This window comes from Trichosurus vulpecula, chromosome 8 (genome assembly GCF_011100635.1).
Source record: "Trichosurus vulpecula isolate mTriVul1 chromosome 8, mTriVul1.pri, whole genome shotgun sequence".
NCBI lineage: Eukaryota > Metazoa > Chordata > Mammalia > Diprotodontia > Phalangeridae > Trichosurus > Trichosurus vulpecula.
Genome location: NC_050580.1, coordinates 90,155,581 through 90,175,618, shown reverse-complemented (window position 1 = coordinate 90,175,618; position 20,038 = coordinate 90,155,581). Strand labels below are relative to the sequence as shown.

At 36.9% G+C, this 20,038-nt stretch overlaps 1 protein-coding gene across 7 annotated transcripts in view; it reads right to left on the bottom strand.

Annotated features, from left to right (window-relative positions):
- Window positions 1-20,038, bottom strand: part of ATE1 (arginyltransferase 1) — a 198,208-nt gene that overhangs the window by 134,205 nt on the left and 43,965 nt on the right. For all 7 annotated transcript variants that reach the window (XM_036735165.1, XM_036735163.1, XM_036735166.1 and 4 more), the window contains one exon: window positions 14,101-14,133. In XM_036735165.1, the coding sequence (XP_036591060.1) occupies window positions 14,101-14,133 (33 nt within the window). The remainder of the gene's footprint in view (window positions 1-14,100; window positions 14,134-20,038) is intronic.

Genomic DNA, 20,038 nt, shown 5'->3' with positions numbered 1-20,038 from the left:
AGAAAGGTCTCATTATATACGTATGCACACATATATGTACATAAGTATGAATATTTTATACATACGTGTATAATATTCATGGCAGCACTTTCTGAAATAGCAAAGAACTAGAACAAAGCAGATGCTCATTAAAATAGGGAACAAATTTTGTTGTATGGATATATAATGGAATAATATCACACCATAAGAAGTGACAAATGCAAAGAGTTCAGAGTGCAGTTAGCAGTTACCACAATAACACAAAGGAAAACAACACCAAGACAATGCGGGGATGATTTGACTCCAGAGAGCCAGCTGATGGTGAAGCACGTCTCCCACTTCTCACCAGACAGATGGTGGACTGAAGTAGGGAATGAAATATATATTTTCAGATTCATATTTATTGATTAGTTTTCCATAACTGTACTTTTTTTTTTTGCAAGAGAAGGTTCTATTGAGAGAACTAGGGGGAGTTACTGGGAAGTGTTAGCAATGTAATAATAACAGGTAACATTCCATTATGTGCCAGACACTATGCTAAATGCTTTACACTCACTGTCTTATTTGATCCTCACAACACCTGAAGGACGATGCTATTATGATCACCGTTTCAGTGAAGAAGCTGCTGAAGCAAACAGAATTTCAGTGACTTGCCCAGGTCACAAGTGTAGTGATTATCTCAGGCTAGATTTGAACTCAGGTATTCTTGATGCCAGGCATAATGTTCTATCCACTGTACTACCTAGCTGCCCAAATGTACAAAAGAGCATCAGTGAGATATTTTTTAAAAGGATCAAAGGAAAGATCTTCTGAATTATAATGAGCCCTCTCCCAGGATGCAGTAAAGTAAGAGGAAGCAAGAATTGTGGGAGAACAAAGGTATATACATAAGTATACTCTCCCTATGAGAGAGTCTCATGTTAATAAAAGCTTCTGAATTCCATCTCGATTGATTTGGCTATTTTGAGGCAGAATATAGGTTCTTATATCGCAAGAGAAGGCAGTGGTTATATCTTTAATGGCACAACTAAGCAGAAACTTCTGGAAGGAAAAAGAGATGCTTCTAGTAAGGAGAAATGACAACTGCACCCTACCCTACTCCAAAATGGTTACCATCTTTAATCCTGTTTGTCAATGGGAGTAGAAATAACTCATTACAAAAGCAGGTAGGTAGAGTAATGGAGAGAGTGCTAGACCTAACAGTTAGGGATACCTGAATTCAAATTTTATCCAGACACACTAGCTGTGTAATCCTGGGCAATTCATTTAACTCTACCAACCTCAGTGTCATCATCTGTAAAAAAGGGATGATAATAGAACTTAATAACATAATAATAACTAGCACTTATAGAGCAATTTAAAGTTTGCAAACGGTTTTCCAAATATTTCATTTTATGGCAAAACAATCTTGGAACAGTTAGGTGGCACAGTGGATATAGCACTGGGCTTGCAGTCAGGAAGACCTCAGTTCAAATCTAGCCTCAATTACTAGCTGCGTGACCCGAGGCAAATCACTTAACCTGTATGCCTCAGTTTCCTCATCTGTAAAAAGGGATAATAATAGTACCTACCTCCTAAGGTTGTTCTAAATTAAATGAGATTAAATGAGATAATTATAAAAGTGCTTAGCAAAGTGCCTGGCACATAGTAAGCACTATATAAGTGTAAGCTATTATTATTATTATTAGGTGCTATTATTATCTCCATGTTACAGAGGAGGAAACTAAGGCAGAGATTAAATGATGTGCCTAGGGTGACACAGCTACTAATTGTCTACGGCAGCACTGGAACTCAGGTCTTTCTGACACCCAAGTCTAGCACTCTATTTACTGTGCCATCTAACTTACCTCACAGGGTTCTTCTGAGGATCAAATAAGAAAGTCTATGTAAAGCCATGTGACAAAACTTTAATATGCTAGTAATTATTATTACTATTATCGTGCAATTTTTCAGTTTATAAAGCTACGACACCACAAAAAGGTCAGCTTAGCTGGCGTGCTTACTGCTAACCAGTAAGTAAACCTCTGAGTCTCAGCAAGCAGTGGTTCTACTTCTCCTGACCATCAACTCCCAGAAGCAAGAGACAAACATCACATCCATGCTTCCCCATATAAATACGCTCCCATTCACTAAGCCAAAAGAACAAGGAGTTCATCAAAAAAAAGATTTTTTTCTCTTGCCAGAAAAGAAGGGATGCTGCTTAGCAGCAAGATATGCACCTTGCAGAAATTCCAGGCACCAGATTTCTCATAATTTTAAGAATTAGAGTTGTGGTCCTATTTCTGTCTGTTTTCAACCAACTGTACTAATGCTACTGTACATAGCACTTTATTAGTATGGAATATTACAACTTCATCGCAACTTCACTTTTCTCTTTGCTGGTTTTCCTAACAACACATCCTTGAAACTCTGCTTAGACAGCATAACATGCTAGATACCAGTATTTTACAACCTATTTTATACTACAGGCAGTAAATTGTGTTATCTTCTAAACAACATACTTCCTTAGATATGAATTACATGATATTATAACAGTGATAATGGAAGAATATTCCAGTTTGCTGGTTTCCAAATACCTCTCACATTCCCTTCTAAAGACAATTAACTTAAAATTATACTTACTAATGAGAAATGCAACAAAAAAGGGGCAGAGCTAAGATGGCAGAGTAAAGGCAAGGACTCACCTGAGCTTTCTCCCAAACCCTTCCAAATAATTTTAAATAATGACTCCAAACAAATTCTAGAGCACCAGAACCCACAAAAAGATATAAACAATATCCCAGCCCAAGACAATTTAGAAGGTCAGCATGAAAGGTCTGTTGCACCAGAGTGAAAGAGGAACACAGGCTGAGCCAGCACAAACTAGGCCCCAGCAAACCAGAAGCAGGCCTGAGGACGACTGAACCAGCACTGGCAGTTTCCAGACCTCTCAGTCCAGAGACTCCAGAAAAGGTCTTTCACACCTCGGTGAGAGTGGAGCACAGTCCAGCACAGGCCACACCAATGCAGGCTAGAACACAACAAACCAGGAGCAGGCCTCGGGAGCCACTGAATCAGCAGAGGCAACAGCAGTGGCTGTTTCTGGACGTCTTGGCCCACAGATGGAAGGGGGTTGAACAATTAATCAGAAGGATATTACAGGGGTCTCTCTGCTGGAACTGGGGGTAGGACTCTATTGCTTTACCCATACTCGGGATCAGGGTCACAGTCCTGACTGGCAGTCCCAAGGCAAGGAGGAACACTAGCACACCAGAGCTTGTGGCCATAGTGGAGCAGGACAGTTCCAGGACAGAAAAGAGTGCTTGTGGTCACTCAGAGACCAGAGTACACGCCAAGAGAGTACTAAACACACCTTTCCTTAGATCATACCACCTTGGAAGAAGTGAAAACTTACAGATCCTTAGAAGCTGCACAAAATCCCTGAAACTTGGGACAATGTGCCATGTACCCTGGAAGCAGAGCCCCACTTTAATAGTTAAAAGTCAAGTAATAGCTAGGAAAATAAGCAAACAACAGAAAAAAATTCTGACCAAAGAAAGTTACTATGGTGACAAGGAAGACCAAAAAACAGAATCAGAAGAAGATAAGAAAAAAATTCCTACATCCAAAGCCTCCAAAAAAAAATATGAATTGGTCTCAAGCCATGGAAGAACTCAAAAAGGATTTTGAAAATCAAATAAGAGAGCTAGAGGAAAAAATTGGAAAGAAAAATAAGAGTAATGTAAGAAAATCATGAAAAAAGAGTCAATGGCTTAGTAAAGGAGACACAAAAAAAAATACTGAAGAAAATAACATCTTATAAAACAGACTAGGCCAAACGGTAAAAGAGGTCCAAAAAATCAGTGAGGAGAATGCCTTAAAAAGTAGAATTGACCAAATGGAAAAAAAGAGGCACAAAAATTTAATAATGAAGGAAAAAACTACCTAAAAAGTAGAACTGGCCAAATAGAAAATGAGGTACAAAAGCTCACTGAAGAAAACAATTCCTTAAAAATTAGAATTGATAAAATGGAAGCTAATGACTTTATGAGAAATCAAAAAACAAAAAACAAAACCCAAAAGAATAAAAAACTAGACTGTGAAAAATCTCATTGGAAAAACAATGACTTGGAAAACAGATCTATAGAAAATAGAATAGGAGAGATAATTCAAAAACTGTTGGACTACATGAAAGTCATGATCAAAAAAAGAGCCTAGACATCATCTTTCAAGAAATTATCAAAAAAATTTGCCCTGATACTCTAGAACCAGAGGGGAAAACAGAAATTAAAAGAATCCACTGATCACATCCTGCAAGAGATGCCAAAATGAAAACTCTCAGGAGTATTATAGCCAAATTCCAGAGTTCCCAGGTCAATGAGAAAATATTGCAAGCAGACAGAAAGAAATAATTCAAGGATCATAGAGCCACAGTCAGAATAACACAATATTTAGCAGCTTCTACATTGAAAGATCAGAGGGCTTGGAATATGATATTCTGGAGGACAAAGAAGCTAGGATTACAATCAAGAATGACCTACCCACCAAAACTGAGTATAATCCTCCAGGGTAAAAAAAAAAGGGGGGTGGGCATTCAATGAAATAGAGGACTTTCAAGCATTATTGATAAAAACAATACAAGATCTTAAGGTATTTAATAAGAGTAAACTGTTTACATTCCTACATGGGAAGATGATACTTGTAACCCATAAGAACTTTCTCATTAATGGGGCAATAAGGAGGAGTATATATAGACAGAGGGCACAGGTGTGAGTTGAATATAATGGGATGATAACCAAAAAAAAGATAAAATTAAGGGGTAAGAGAGGAATGTACTGGGAAAAAGGCAAAGGGAGAGGTAGGATGGGGTAAATTATCTTACATAAGAGGCAAGAAAAAGCTTTTACAGTGGAGGGGAAGAAGGGGAGGTGAGGAGTGAGTGAGTCAGCATTTAAAAAGTGTAGACCACATTTTTTATTTCTTCTCTTTTACACAACAAAAATGACTAATAATGGTTTTCACAATGACATTCCATGTTACTCTGCTTTTCACAGTAACATACCAAAATGTAAACACCAGTAACTACTAGGCATTTATTTTTTTTTAAATCAAAACACTTGAGTTAATAAGGCAAGGGAAGGTCCTATTTAGAAGATGGGCGAGACTGTGAGTAGAGACTCAGAAGCTCTCAGGGGCCTGCCACATGACCTCACCTTTCTGGGCCCCCAATTCCTCATCCTAAAATAGCTTATTAAGAAAAAATGAAACTTTTTACAGGAGTAATGCTTATATTCATAACAACATACTATGATGAGAAAGAGTTTGAAGAAACAATTTCAACTGTAATTAAAAAGACAGGAAATACAGGTAATCAGATAACTGAAACAATTCATGTGAAATTATTTCAATGTATACTGGTTAAAATTGTTTGCTACGTTTTCCCCTCAAAATAATATTTAAAGTTTTAAAAGTACTTTTTTCACAATTGTTAAGAGATAAATAAAAACAAAATACTATTTTAAAAGTTTGGTAATCATTATTTTCTAGTGATTTTAGTTGTGGGAACATGCTCATACTCTGAACTACAATAATAAAAAAGCAAACTCAGCGAAACAGCTCTAGGGGATAAAAAGAGGGACAGAGCAGTAACGAGCTAGAGGAAAGAGCACTGGATTTGGAGCCTAAATACCTTGCTTTGGAGCCCCACACCTGAAACGTATGAGCAGTAGGATTTGAAGGAAATCTAGCCCAGGAAAATGAAGATCCCACCTTAATACCTGCATGATCTATCTTTCAGGGTGAGAATTGTGTAAGAGAACATACTTGAAATTTTCATAAGTTACATACAAATATAAAGCATAACAAATAAATATTAAAAGTTGTAGCCTAGGAGAATGTGGTTCGAATAAAAGAACCAAGCACAATATAGTCTGTTCCTAATTAGGAATTAGAAAGGGCTCAAGAAGATATCCAAAGAATGGAGAAGAAGGCAGGAATCTCTCCATAAATAGGCAAAGGCTATACAGAAGTTATAAAAACCATTTGAAATCCAGAGTTAAATGCTTACTCTATAAGCAGAGTGCCTTCTAGGTATGTCTTGGGCCTTAAAATTTGGAATGAGGCTCCAGAGCAGTTGTGCAGCAGAGAGCAAGTCCCCAAATCCTAGTCACCACCCTCTTCTCTGATCTCAGGATCTCAGAACTAGAAACATCCTGGGTCTCTACGAGCCAAAGAAGTAGGCAGGCCACACCAAATCTATAATCCAACATTACAAGAACCCAGAAAGTGGGACAGTTGTAGTGAACAGAACAATGAACATGGTGATCAAGAACATGAGTTCAAATCCGACTTTAGATGCTTACTAGTTACATGATCATGGGGGAATCACTTTACCTTTCTAAACCTCAGTTTCCTTATTTGCAAAATAGGGATAATAATAGTACCTACGACCTAGCAGCTACAGGGGCAGCTAGGTGGCACAATGGATACACTACCAGACCTGAAGTCAGGAAGACTCATCTTCTTGAGTTCAAATCCAGCCTCTGACATGTACTAGCTGTGTGACCCCGGGCAAGTCACTTAACTTTGTTTGCCTCAGTTTCCTCATCTATAAAATGAGCTGGAGAAGGAAATGACAAACCACTCCAGTGTCTCTGCAAAGAAAACCCCAAAAGGGGTCATGAAGAGTGGGACATGACTGAAATGACTTAACAACAACTATCTTCACCAGATTGTTGTGAAGGTCAAATAAGATAATAAAGAGCTTTACAAATTTTAAGCACACTACATAAATACCAGATATTGTTATCAACTGGTAATTCTACATGATCAAGAACATGCTGAGTCTTCCTTCCCTTAGCCCAATGATCTAGAATCAAAGAACTACTGAGGTGAAAATTCTCTCCCCTCCTACTTCTTCCCACATTCAAACCTCTATCCACCTGAGACTGACCCCTCTACTTATCCATCTTAGGAACCATCCCTGTCATCATTTCTTACAACACAATAAAATGCCATCATATGCATATATCACAAACTGTCCAGCCATTCCGCAAGTGAAGGGCACCTTTCCAGTTTCCAATTCTTCGCTACCACAAAAAGAGCTGTTATAAATATTTTTATACTTATGGAGCCTTTTCCTCTTTCTCTGATCTTTTTAGGGTATGGACCTAGTAGCTGTATCACTGGGTCAAAGGGTATGCATAGTTTAGTGACTTTTGAGGCATAGCTCCAAATTGCTTTCCAAAATGGCTGGACCAAGCTCCACCAGGTACATCTAGCGTGCCTGTTTTAGCCACAGTCCTTCAAGTATTTGCCATTTTCCTTCATTTTTGCAATTTAGCAAATCCAAATCTGGGTGTGAGGCAGTACCTCAGAGTTGTTTTAATTTGTATTTCTCTAATTAGTAGTGATTTAGAGCATTTTTTTCATATGACTACTTATAGCTTGGATTTCTTTCTCTAAGAACTCCCTAGTAATATATTTTGACCACATCAATTGGGGAATGGCTCTTATTCTTATAAATTTGAATTAGTTCTAGGGTGCGATTTCCTAACCTAGTAAGAGATAGAAGCAAAAAAATATAAGATAATAGTTTTCATTACAATGAAACTAAAAGCATTTTGCACCAATAAAATTAACACAACTAGGATAAAAAAGAAAGTATTCAACTGAGCAGGAGGGGGATGCGGGTGGGGAACCTTTCCATGACATATCTTTGATAAATGACTAAAACCTAAGATATATAAGAACCTAAGTATATAAACCAAAAGCCACTCTCAAGTGCACTTATTAAAGAATAAGAAGCAAAACCTATAAAATGGATTTTTAAAAACTTGTTCCAAATTGCTTTCCAGAATTGTTGGAACAATTCCTTGCCCTGCCTACAATGTTTAATTGTGGCTGTTTTTCCACAATCTTTACAACACTGGTTATGCCCATCTTTCATTATCTTTGTCGGTTTACTGAGTATGAGGTAAAACCTCAGTTGTTCTGATTTACATTTTCATTATTAGTGATTGTATTATCATGTAATTCACACTCTTCTACATTCTTTAAGAGAATAGTTAGATAAGACCCTTGATCCAGGGATCTCTCCCCTCCCACTACTAAGCTTCCTCCAAAAAGATCAATGATAAAAATAAAGGTCCCATTTACACCAAAATGTTTAACGTAGCACCACACATTAAATGTTAAGGCAAGTAGGTGGTGCAGTAAGTAGAAGTCAGAAAGACCTGAATTCAAATCCAGTCTCAAATACTCCTGGCTAGGTGACCCTGGGCAACTGATTTAACCTATCTCAGCCTCATGTTCCTTCACCTATAAAATGGATAATGATAGCACCTATCTCCCAAGGCTGTTGTGAAGATAAAATGAGAGATCTGCAAATGCTTTGTAAAATTAAACTGCTATTTGAATACCAGTTATAATAATTAGTAGTAACTTATAATCACATTTGTTATGTAAATTTAACTATAATTTCATCATAATCAGTTATTGCGATTGTTATTTTACCATTAAAATTTTTAAAGTTATACTTCATAGCAATAATTTTGTTGTTTGATTACAGCTACATGTAAATTATTAGTATAAAAATGCATTATTATTACTGTCATCCTTAGTAATAAAAAATCCAGAGTTCTACTTTCTTTTTGGTATAGTAGCAAAAAACTAAAAGCAAAGTAGATGCCTATAAACTAAGGAATGGCTAATCAACATGTGATACATAAATAGAATTAGATAATTATCTGCTATAAGAAACAGCCTATACAAAGAACCATGGGAAAGCTTATATGAACACATGCACAGTAAAGTTAGCAGAACCAAGAAAACATTACACATCGTGAATACAACGCAAATGGAAAGAATCAGAAGAAAATCAAAACTGAATGCTATGACATTATCATGATCAAGCCAAGCTGTGAAGAGGAGATACCGGAGAATGGAGCACCCTCCTGTTTGTTACAGAGGTGGGATACTATAGATGTTACACTGTGTGTAATAGCAGATTGGTGTGATCTGTTGTCGGTTTTGGTAAAATTTTTTTCTTTTCATTTATACGTTAGAAGAGATAGCCCTCTGAAAAGAGGAGAGGGAAGAGATAATTTTTAGGAAGTGTGGGTGATGTAAAAAATAGTTATTAATAAACATATTTAAATTTAGGTATGATTTGATAATCAAAAGAAAAAAGGGGAATGAATAGAAGACCACTAGGTAACTAAGATATAAGGGATGTATAGCTAAATTAAGGAGGTCAGATACACTATAAAGAATTCAAAATGGAAAAAAAAAAACATAAGGCATATACCCACATAATGGTTAGTTTTTCTTTCAAATATTTCTTCTGTCACTGTCAACCTTTAAAATGGTGATGAGACTGTAGCCTATTCGATCTGCTGGCTGAGTTTGTCTGAGAAGAGAGAATTTCAGGAATCTCTCGGTCTCTGATATACAATCTCTTTTATTTAACTACACCTAATTGAAGACATCTGCAACTGGTGCCATGCAAAATTTAATTCAGGTTTGGAAATGTCAATAAAAAATGTCTACAAGAGAGGTCTGATATAAACCTAGCAGGAGAGTGTCCATCAGTTTCTACAAAACCACACAAAACTAGGAATATAATGGAAATCTGTTGCCTAACTTGATGAGGTGATAAAAGCCCCTTTTCCTATAAAGCTTAATGAGCTCTATTAGTCTTTAGCTTGCAGGAATGTAAGGGGGTCTGCTCCACAGAGGAAACTAACTGACTCTCCACACATGGCTCCATTCAAATAGCAGCATATCAAATTACTGACAATTTACCTGACAATTTCATTAGAGCCATGTGGTAGTTAACTCTTTAGGACCTACAACAAGAGCCCAAAAAAACCCCATAGTTCACTCCTATTTTGATTTGTAATGTACAAAAAAATTTGAAGTTTTACCATAAGCTGCAAATTTCATGTTTTTTTCCCTCTTCTAAAAAGAAACAAACAAAAAAATGTATTTCTCCTGTACCAAAACTTAGGTATTTTCCATCTCTATATTTATATTTCCTTCCCAAATCCTTAATAGAGAAATTAAAATATTTCTAAATCTACACGATTTCCAAATACTAGCACCTAAACTCACAGGTACTGCCTTAGAATAGTAAGCGTTAATTAGCAAATCTAAATGTTGCTGCTAAAAATGTGTATGTGGCTCCAAAACTAGAATTTTACCTGGAATATCAAATTCCACAAGAGACAAATATATACATAGAGCTACATGTTTCTAATTCAAGATTACAAAAAGGAACTCGGTCATCAATAGTTCTGGTGCTGCCCCACCTCTCACCCTCCAGTTTCTTTAACCCTACAAGTTTGGATCTGTGATTTCAATGGCACAGGTAATTCCAGCACATGAAATCCACACACTAATGTAGATAAGTAACCTATGTGTAACATAATCTTAGAAACACTTGCCCATGGATACTACTCCAGCTCATTAGGGAGTCATGCAAAGAAGAAAACAACAAAAAACTTTGAGAAAATAGAGGTTTAAAGGAAGGACACGGACTAAAATTCTACAGGAGAAAAGAAGGCTGGGAGACACTGAAGAATGCAATTCTGTATTGATGATGAAGGACAGACTAAAATTCTACAGGAGAAAAGAAGGCCAGGAGACACTGAAGAATGCAATTCTGTATTGATGATGAAACAAGCCTCCTACCTCTTCACACAGAAAAGATGCAGCAGTGGTAAAAGATTATCCCTAAGAATAATCTGTTATTTCTTTTGCTTCACAATACCTGTCTCCTATAAGGGAAAAGGAAGGTTGTGGGGGGACAGGAGGGAGGAGGAAATAAATGGTAATGATAGATGATAAAAAAGCATTAATACAACATCTTAAAATACACAAAACAAAACAAAAAATACTGCAGAAAGGGACACAAATCATGCACAAAATTTGTTATTACCCTGTTAAATTTAAAATACTTTTAAAAGAACCAAGGAACACACATGCATGGGTACATGTACAATCTTCTTTTTTCCTTTGTATATTAAATATGCTTCTTGATGATTGAAGGTCATAATAAAATAATATTTTTTAAAACAATGAAATTATTTCTTTAGAAATTACCTGCCTCACACAAGGAAGACAATATAAATGGAGAGGAAAAACAGAAGGCCCAGGCAATTCGTAAACTCAGATTTTGAAAAGAAATACAACAAAATTGGAAGGGTAGCCAAGAAACTTAACAACCCTACCTAGGAACCTATTTATAGCCCTGCAAACAACTTGGTGTGAACAGTACTAAAGCCCAGGATGAGCTAAAGTTGGAGATAACAGAAAGGAGAACACAAAGGGATTGTTCTTTCATTGACGGTGAGAAAAAGGAAGCTCAAAAAAGGGACCACATCTGTGCCTGAGGTAAAGGCATAGTGATAACTTGCAACAGGGGAAAGGCAGAGCTGCTCATCTCTGACTATGTTTCTGTTTTCTGTGCCAAAGCCAATCATACCAGCAGTGGAAATAATGAAACTAAAATGGCTAACAGAGAGCTCATCCCCGAGATGAGTTAGGAAGATAGTGTGGAGGGTAGCTAGCTGCCTTAATTAACTCAAACCACCTTGATCTGCCAGCCTTGGACTGGAAGATGTGACTGCTAAGCCACCGTCCATAATATTTGAAAGAACATGGAAAAAGGGAAAGGGACCATAACATTGCAGAAGAGCAAATATTGTCCTGTTTTTCAAAAGAGAGAAGGGAACCATAGATTTATAGCTGGAAGGGCTCTTCAGGAACACCTATTGTAATCTCCTCATTCTACTGATGAAGAAACAGGCTCAAGAGACGAAGGTCACACCTTCAAGTGCTCTGCAAGCCAATGGTTGAGAACCTCTAATGCCAAAGCCAGTGTTCCTTCTCCATCATGCTTCTTTTAACAAATCTGCAAACTAAAACCCAGTAAGTTTAACTTCAATTTCTTGAAAAATTCTACAATGAACCATTAAAAGGATGGTTGGTAAACACCTAGAAAGGGAAGCAGCAATTACAAAGACCTAGCATAGCATCGTCAAGAACATATCATGTTCTAAATGAACCAAGAGCTAGGAAAGCAATGCGTATAATAAACATAACAACATAAATGTGTTGTTGTTGAGTTATTTTTCAGTAATGTCCAATTCTTTATGGCCCCATTTGGAGTTTTCGTGGCAAAAATACTGAAGTGACTTGCCATTCCCTTCTCCAGCAACGACACAAACGTAAAGAACAACAAAACAATAGAAAATGAATACTACGAAATTATTATCACTAAGTTAGGCCTCAAAAGATAAAATATCTCCCCACCTTGTTTGTAAAGGTGGGGATTATGGATCTAGAATGCTGCATACAATGTCAGACTTTTTTAATGTGTCAGTCTTGCCAAACTGTATTTTTTTCTGGCCTTCTGGGAAGGGAAAGATGGAGACATATAGTGAAAAATGTAGGTGAAGTGACCAAAAATACATCAATAAAAATTTATTTTAAAAAAGAATAGGTCTTGTCAGATTAACTTCATTTCCTTTTTTGACAGGGTTGCTAAATGGAAAAGTGAGAGGAATGCTAGAGATATAGGTCACCTACCTTAGCAAAGCCTTCAGAAAAAAAATCTCGTATTATTCTTGTGGAAAAGGACATATATGAATTAAATTATCATACAATTAGATGAATGCAGAAAAGGTTAGAGAGTTGGAATCAAAGGCTTGTTGTTAATGGTTCAATGTCAATGATGCAGGAGACACCAGTGGAGGACCCCTAGGAACTTGGCACTATGCAGGTAAACATTTTTATCACTTCAATATACGCACAGTTGGCAAGTTCATCAAATTTGAAGATGACATAAAGCTAGGAAGAAGATGACATTCAGGATTCAAATAGATTTTGACAGGCTAAAATATTGAGCCAGATATAATAAGGTGAAATTCAAGAAGGAAAAATGTAAAGTCTTATATTTGGACACACACACAAAAAAATCAACCTCACAGGCAAAATATGGGAGAGGCATGGTTAGAAAGCAGTTTTCTGAAAAAGATTTGAGGTTTTAGCAGCCTGCAAATTCAATATGAGTCAAGAGTGTGATGTCTCAGCCTTTTTAGTTAATGCAATATTCAGTTGCATTAAGAATGGCATAGCTTTCAGGAAAAGGAAGCTGATAGTTCCACTGTAGTCCGATCTCATCAGCAGTATTGTGTTTTGCTCTGGGTACCATGGCAGACGACTATATCCTCCAAGTAGGAAAGTATCCAGACAGGCAAGCAACCTTGGTGAATGGTGAAGGGGAGTCCATCATATGAGGATTGTGGGCATGGTTAGCCTGGGAAAGATATGTTAGCTGCCTTCAAGTATTTCAAGTGCTGTTGTGTGGAGGAGGAATTACATTTGTTCTGTTTGTGCCCAGGGGGCAGAATCAGGAACAATGAGCAGAAATTGCAAAGGGATAAATTTTGGCTTGATGTCAGGAAAAACTTCCTAACAATTAAAGCTGCTGGCCAAAAGTAGAATAAGCTGTTTCAAGAAGTGGTGTATTCTCCTTCCTTGAAAGCTGGTCTCCCAGAGAAGGCTGGATGAGCACTTGTCAGGAAAGTCCTAATGGGGATTCCTTTTGTGTGGAGGTTGGACTAGAAGACCACCAAGGTCCCATCCAAATGTCAAAATCTGTGATTCTGTGACTTCTTCCTCTCTAAAAAATCAAATGATATGTACAACTTTCTTCCCCTGGCCACGCCCAACGACTCCTTAATTGTTCAATGTGCTCAAGTCTCTTCTCAAGTACTGTTAATTCCCTGAGGACAGTAGCTCTTACTTGTTTTGTTCCCATCATTAATTGGAGCACAGTATGAAACTTTTAAGAGCGCTTAATAAATGACCAATGAATTGAAAAGGAGTGATATTAACATTGTCTTAAGTAATGCTTTAAAACTAAGGACAAGTTTAATAGGGATAAATGAAAGAGAATGCAAACTGAACTGAACTATCTTATACATCTCCAAATGAGCCCTTATCAGTTTTACAGAAAACTGTATGTCCAAATATCACAAACCAGTGTGCTTTATTATATACTTGCCTGTAAAAATTAATACAGTAACAAATATGCTATAAGAATCTAGTTAAAATAAACGAGTAGTAAATTCTTACCTCCAGTGGTGAACTGCAAAGGAATCTTGTGAACTGCATAGTAGGTATTGAAAAGAATCATATTCCCCCAGAAACGAAAGACACACACACACAAAAAGAAAAATAAGAAAAAAATATTATACTTCACAATCCACTTTAAATAACAATTGCATTCTTAAATATACTAAGGAAACTTCAAAAGCTACAGTTGTAAATTTTTAAATCACTGAAAAATTTAAATCTGGCCTCATTGCCACCTTCAGCTCTAGCTTGTCTTTTCCCTAGTGCCCATGTGTCTGGCTTTCTAAAGTTTAGGACTTATGTGCAATTCCTTGAAAATGAAAGTATTACATGGAGCTAACTGCCTTCTAAGCTCCAGTTTTCAAACAGAGGCTGGATGACTTGTGAGTGATGCTGGAAGCAGCAATTAGTGACTCACATTTGAGGGACATACTTGAAAGATTCCTTCCAACTTTAAGAAGCAATGCTTTTAGCCAATATATGTATGTGTACACACATACATATGTGTACATATGTGTACACATGTTTGTATATTATAATTTTGCTTATGGATAATCAATAAAAGGAAAAAAGTAAGTTCGAAGTCAAAACACATTACATTATCACCTGAAGATCTAGGCCCAAATTCCATCTCTGATACTTAATAACTGTGTCACCATGGGCGAGTAACTTAATTTCTCTAAGCCTCAGTTTCCTCATCTACAAAACACAAGTAATATCCATGGCTCCTACCTCACAAGCCTGTGGGAAGGATCAAATGAGATAAATTCATGATATTCTAAACTTACTATCAGCTATTGTGGTCTCCAAAAAACTAAGTAACTTGTATTATAACCATTACTATTCTTTTCTATAAACAAAAAGAATTACAGTTTTTATCTTTAAAATTACGTGAACATTCTGGAAGTGTACACCAAGTGATCCAATCATCACCATTAAGGCTATGTACCACAATCTGAAGAAATTCATCCCCTATTGTTTCAAACTCTAATAGATGAAGGTAAGCAATTTTCCACCTTTCATAGAATAATAAAATGTTAAATAATGATTAATGATAACATATTCATATAATGGTTTACAGTTTATAAGTACTTTCTCAACAATACCACTATAAATAAGTTTAAGCTTTAATGGCCGCATTTCATAAATTAGAAAACTGAAGTTTCAAGAAATTAAATGGCTGTCAAAGTTGGGACTTAAACTCAGCTTGTCTAATGCCAAATTTATTGCTTTTTACACAATATTTGAGTATATTTGATTTTTAAAAGATAATTGTTGGCATCTTCAACTTAATAGCCAGTAAGAGCATTCCATATATAAAGAACAGAAGAGTGCTGTACATGAAACCCTGAATCTCCATTACATATGGTTTTTTAAAAGTATATTCTGACATTCCACACACTATTTCCAAAGCTGTCTAGCTTTTCTGCTTATCTCTGAACCTTATCTTCTACAAACTTGTAAAAAGTTTTCATTGATTTATCATTCTTCTTTTTCCCTCACTATCACAACCTACTTCCCCTGTCCCCAAAATTTTTTTTTCTTAAAAAGTCCTCCCTTGTTGAACTGTCAAAACAAAACCTCAGCAGATTCTTAGAATCTCACCCACCTAGTTTTATAACAAAACCTCGCTACTCTGACTGAAAGAAGGCTTGAGTGGTCGAATTCTTTTGAGGCAGACCCGCCCTATACCCTGGCATTTTGGGGTTCCTAACACTCCTAGACCACATCACTGGGAGGACCTGAGGACTGTGGGAAGATGGTGGTGTATAAGGACCCAGAAGAGTCCAGATCCCTTCAAATCACCTCCACTAAAGCTCTAAAAGTGCACCAGAAAAAACAAAGAGAACAACAAATAGAATCAGCTACACACACTCAGAATCCTGCAGAAGCCTTGCATGTAGACAAGCCAAGAAATGAAGAAGATTTTTGGGACATTATGTTCTCCTGGCTGCCTTCCATCTGACTGACCTGCTCCTCAGTTTTGCTTACTGGATCTTCATCCAGGTCATGCCCACTAACTCAGCATCAACAATAACAACAACCCTAAATCTGGAATTATGAGAAAATCTCGAATTAGAAACAAAGAATCCCCCATTCCAAACCTAGCTCCTTAAAGAGGTTCCTTAGTTACTGAAAACGTTTCCCCAAAAGCTTCAATCAAAGGCTGCTATGAAACGTGAAAGAAAATTATATGCTTTGCATTTGGGGCACAAAACCGTGAGCAACAGTTTTATTAATTAAACCATTCTAAGATACCCATCTTTTGCTTAGAGAAAGAAAAGACCAAATTGGCAGAGTGTCCTCATGCCTTTAGTAATTTCTCTAACACAAGTTATTTTTAATTGCCATTACAATTCCTGAATAAAGAAAAATTTGCAATAAAAAACCCCACATTCTTACATCTTTCAGAGGCGCTTTCCTTTACAACACTGTAGTTTCAAAAAATTTTCTTTTGATTCTGCTCATTTCACATTGCATCAGTTTGTAAAAGTCTTGCCAGATTTTTCTGAATCTGTCCCTTTTTTTAATAAAATATTTATTTAATATTTTTAGTTTTCTGCATTGATTTCCACAAGATTTTGAATTACAAATTTTCTCCCCATTTCTACCCTCCCCCCAACTCCAAGATGGCATATATTCTGATTCCCCCTCTCCCCAGTCAGCCTTCCTTTCTGTCACCCCACTCTCCCCATCCCCTTTTCCCTTACTTTCTTGCAGGCCAAGATAGATTTCTATGCCCATTGCCTGCATATCTTATTTCCCACTTGCATGCAAAAACAACTTTTTTTTTTTGAACATCTGCTTTTAAAACTTTGAGTTCCAAATTCTCTCCCCTCTTCGCTCCCCACCCATCCTCCCTAAGAAGGCAACATAGGCCACAGGTGTATCATTACGCAAAACCCTTCCACAATACTCATGTTGTGAAAGACTAACTATATTTTGCTGCCTCCTATCCTGTCCCCCTTTACTCAATTTTCTCCCTTGACCCTGTCCCTTTTCCAAAGTGTTTGCTTTGGATTACCTCCTCCCCCTATCTGCCCTCCCTTCTATCGTCCCCCCTTTTTAATCCCCTTCCTCCTTCTTTCCTGTGGGGTAAGATACCCAATTGAGTATGTTATTTGCTCCTCAAGTCAAATCCGATGAGAGCAAGATTCACTCATCCCCCCTCACCTGCCCCTCTTTCCTTCCAACAAACTGCTTTTTCTTGCCACTTTTATGTGAAATAATCCACCCCATTCTATCTCTCCCTTTCTCCCTCTCTCAATATATTCCTCTATCATCCCTTAATTTGATTTTATTTTTTTAGATATCATCCCTTCATATTCAACTCACCCTGTGCCCTCTGTCTATATGTGTGTGTGTGTGTGTGTGTGTGTGTGGTCTTATGAATTACACACATCTTTCCATGTAGGAATGTGAACAAAACAGTTCAACTTTAGTTAAGTTCCTTATGATTTCTCTTTCTTGTTTACCTTTTCATGATTCTCTTGATTCTTGTGTTTGAAAGTCAAATTTTCTATTCAGATCTGGTCTTTTCACTGAGAAAGCTTGAAAGTCCTCTTTTTTATTGAAAATCCATGTTTTGCCTTGGAGCATGATACTCAGTTTTGCTGGGTACGTGATTCTTGGTTTTAATCCTAACGCCATTGACCTCCAGAATATCATACTCCAAGCCCTTTGATCCCTTAATGTAGAAGCTACTAGATCTTGTATTATCCTGATTGTGTTTCCACAATACTCAAATTGTTTCTTTCTGGCTGCTTGCAGTATTTTCTCCTTGATGTGGGAGCTCTGGAATTTGGTGACAATATTCCTAGGAGTTTTCTTTTTGGGACCTTTCTGAGGAGGCGATCTGTGGATTCTTTCAATTTCTATTTTACCCTCTGGCTCTAGAATATCAGGGCAGTTCTCCTTGATAATTTCTTGAAAAATGATATCTAGGCTCTTTTTTTGATCATGGCTTTCAGGTAGTCCAATGATTTTTAAGTTATCTCTCCTGGATCTAATTTCCAGGTCAGTGGTTTTTCTAATGAGATATTTGACCTTGTCTTCCATTTTTTCATTCCTTTGGTTGTTTTACAACATCTTGATTTCTCATAAAGTCACTAGCTTCCACTTGCTCCAATCTAATTTTTAAGGTAGTATTTTCTTCAGTGGTCTTTTGGACTTCCTTTTCCATTTGGTAAATTCTGCCTTTCAAGGCATTCTTTTCCTCATTGGCTTTTTGGAGCTCTTTTACCATTTGAGTTAGTATCTTTTTTAAGGTGTTATTTTCTTTAGTTTTTTTTGGGGGGGGGGTCTCCTTTAGCAAGTCATTGACTTGTTTTTCATGATTTTCTTGCATCACTCTCATTTCTCTTCCTAATTTTTCCTCTACTTCTCTTACTTGCTTTTCCAAATCCTTTTTGAGCTCTTCCATGGCCTGAGACCAGTTCATGTTTTTCTTGGAGGCTTTTGTTGTAGGCTCTTTGACTTTGTTGACTTCTTCTGGCTGTAGGTTTTGGTCTTCTTTGTCATCAAAAAAAGATTCCAAAGTCTGCATCTGAATCTGAGTCCGTTTTCACTGTCTGTTCGTGTTCCCAGCCAACTACTTGACCTCTGAGTTTTTTGTCAGGGTATGACTGCTTGTAGATTAGAGAGTACTTTGTCCCAAGCTTGAGGGGCTGCACTGCTATTTTTTTTAATATTTTTTTTTTATTTTTAGTTTACCACACACGGTTCTACATAATTTTGAGTTCCAGATTTTCTCCCCTCCCTCCCTCCTCCCCCCCCCAAGACAGCATGGAAGCTCATATAACTACCATGTATAACTTTGCATTGAATTAATTTATAATACTAGTCAAGTTGTGGAGAATAATTATGACCAATGGAATGAGTCATGAGAAATGCAATGCTATTTTTAAAGCTACTTCTACACAGCATGCTCTGCCACACCTGAGCTCCTTCTCCCCCAAGAACCACCAATCAGGATTTCGGCCCAGATCCAGGCAGGGCAAAGCAGGCAAGGAGCAAGGAGTAGGCCTACTTTTCCCCATGATCCAGTGTGCTAAGCCACAGAAGGCATAACACAAGGTGCACAAAGTACTAGAGAGGATAGCCAGGGATGCAGTCTTCTGGGAAAGCCAGACTTCTGTTAGTGCAAGTCACTGTAGGAGCATGATGAAAGGAAGAGTGCTAAGACAAAAGAAGTGTAGTAATGATAGAACAGAAGATTCCAGAAGGCACAATGGAGGGATAGGGCAGAACAAGATAAATAATCTGTTAACCTATTTCCGTACAAAATATGTCAGCAATTCATTGACAAGGCATATGCTATTTAAAAGTTTTCCTGGATAGCATGACACAAATTTGGTTCATTTGCTTTATAAGTAAAAGAAAGAAGTGGTCCCTGAACTATATGATTAAAATACACATCCACATGGGTTTTTTTGCTTTATTTTTACTTAAATAAGTAGTACTATTTAGGTATCTGTATTTAGCTCTTAATAAAATCTATCCGAAAGCATTAATCTGACATCCAAGAATATGCAGAAATATATATGTTTAAAAATTAAATAACAGACTAAAATTTTTCACCAAATTATATAAAAATAACTACTTTAAATAACCAAAATGAGTTTCTCATACTTATCACTACACATCTATTACTCTGTATGGCTTTGATTTTTCACTATAGCCTCCAAAATTTTCATGCATTGAAAATTACACTCCTAGTGACCCTTCTCTTCAGTCTTTAACCTACACCATGCAATGCCTCCCAAATTATCAGGAGGCAATCTTTGTCTGATGGGTAACTGTGGCTCTTTTATAAAATACAATCTCTCTTTATAGTCTGGCACTTATCAAATTAAAATACAACTCAATGTGAAACTTTAAGCAACATATCCAGAAATTTGAAATCACTGATTCTGTTAAGATTTCAAATTGAGTTATA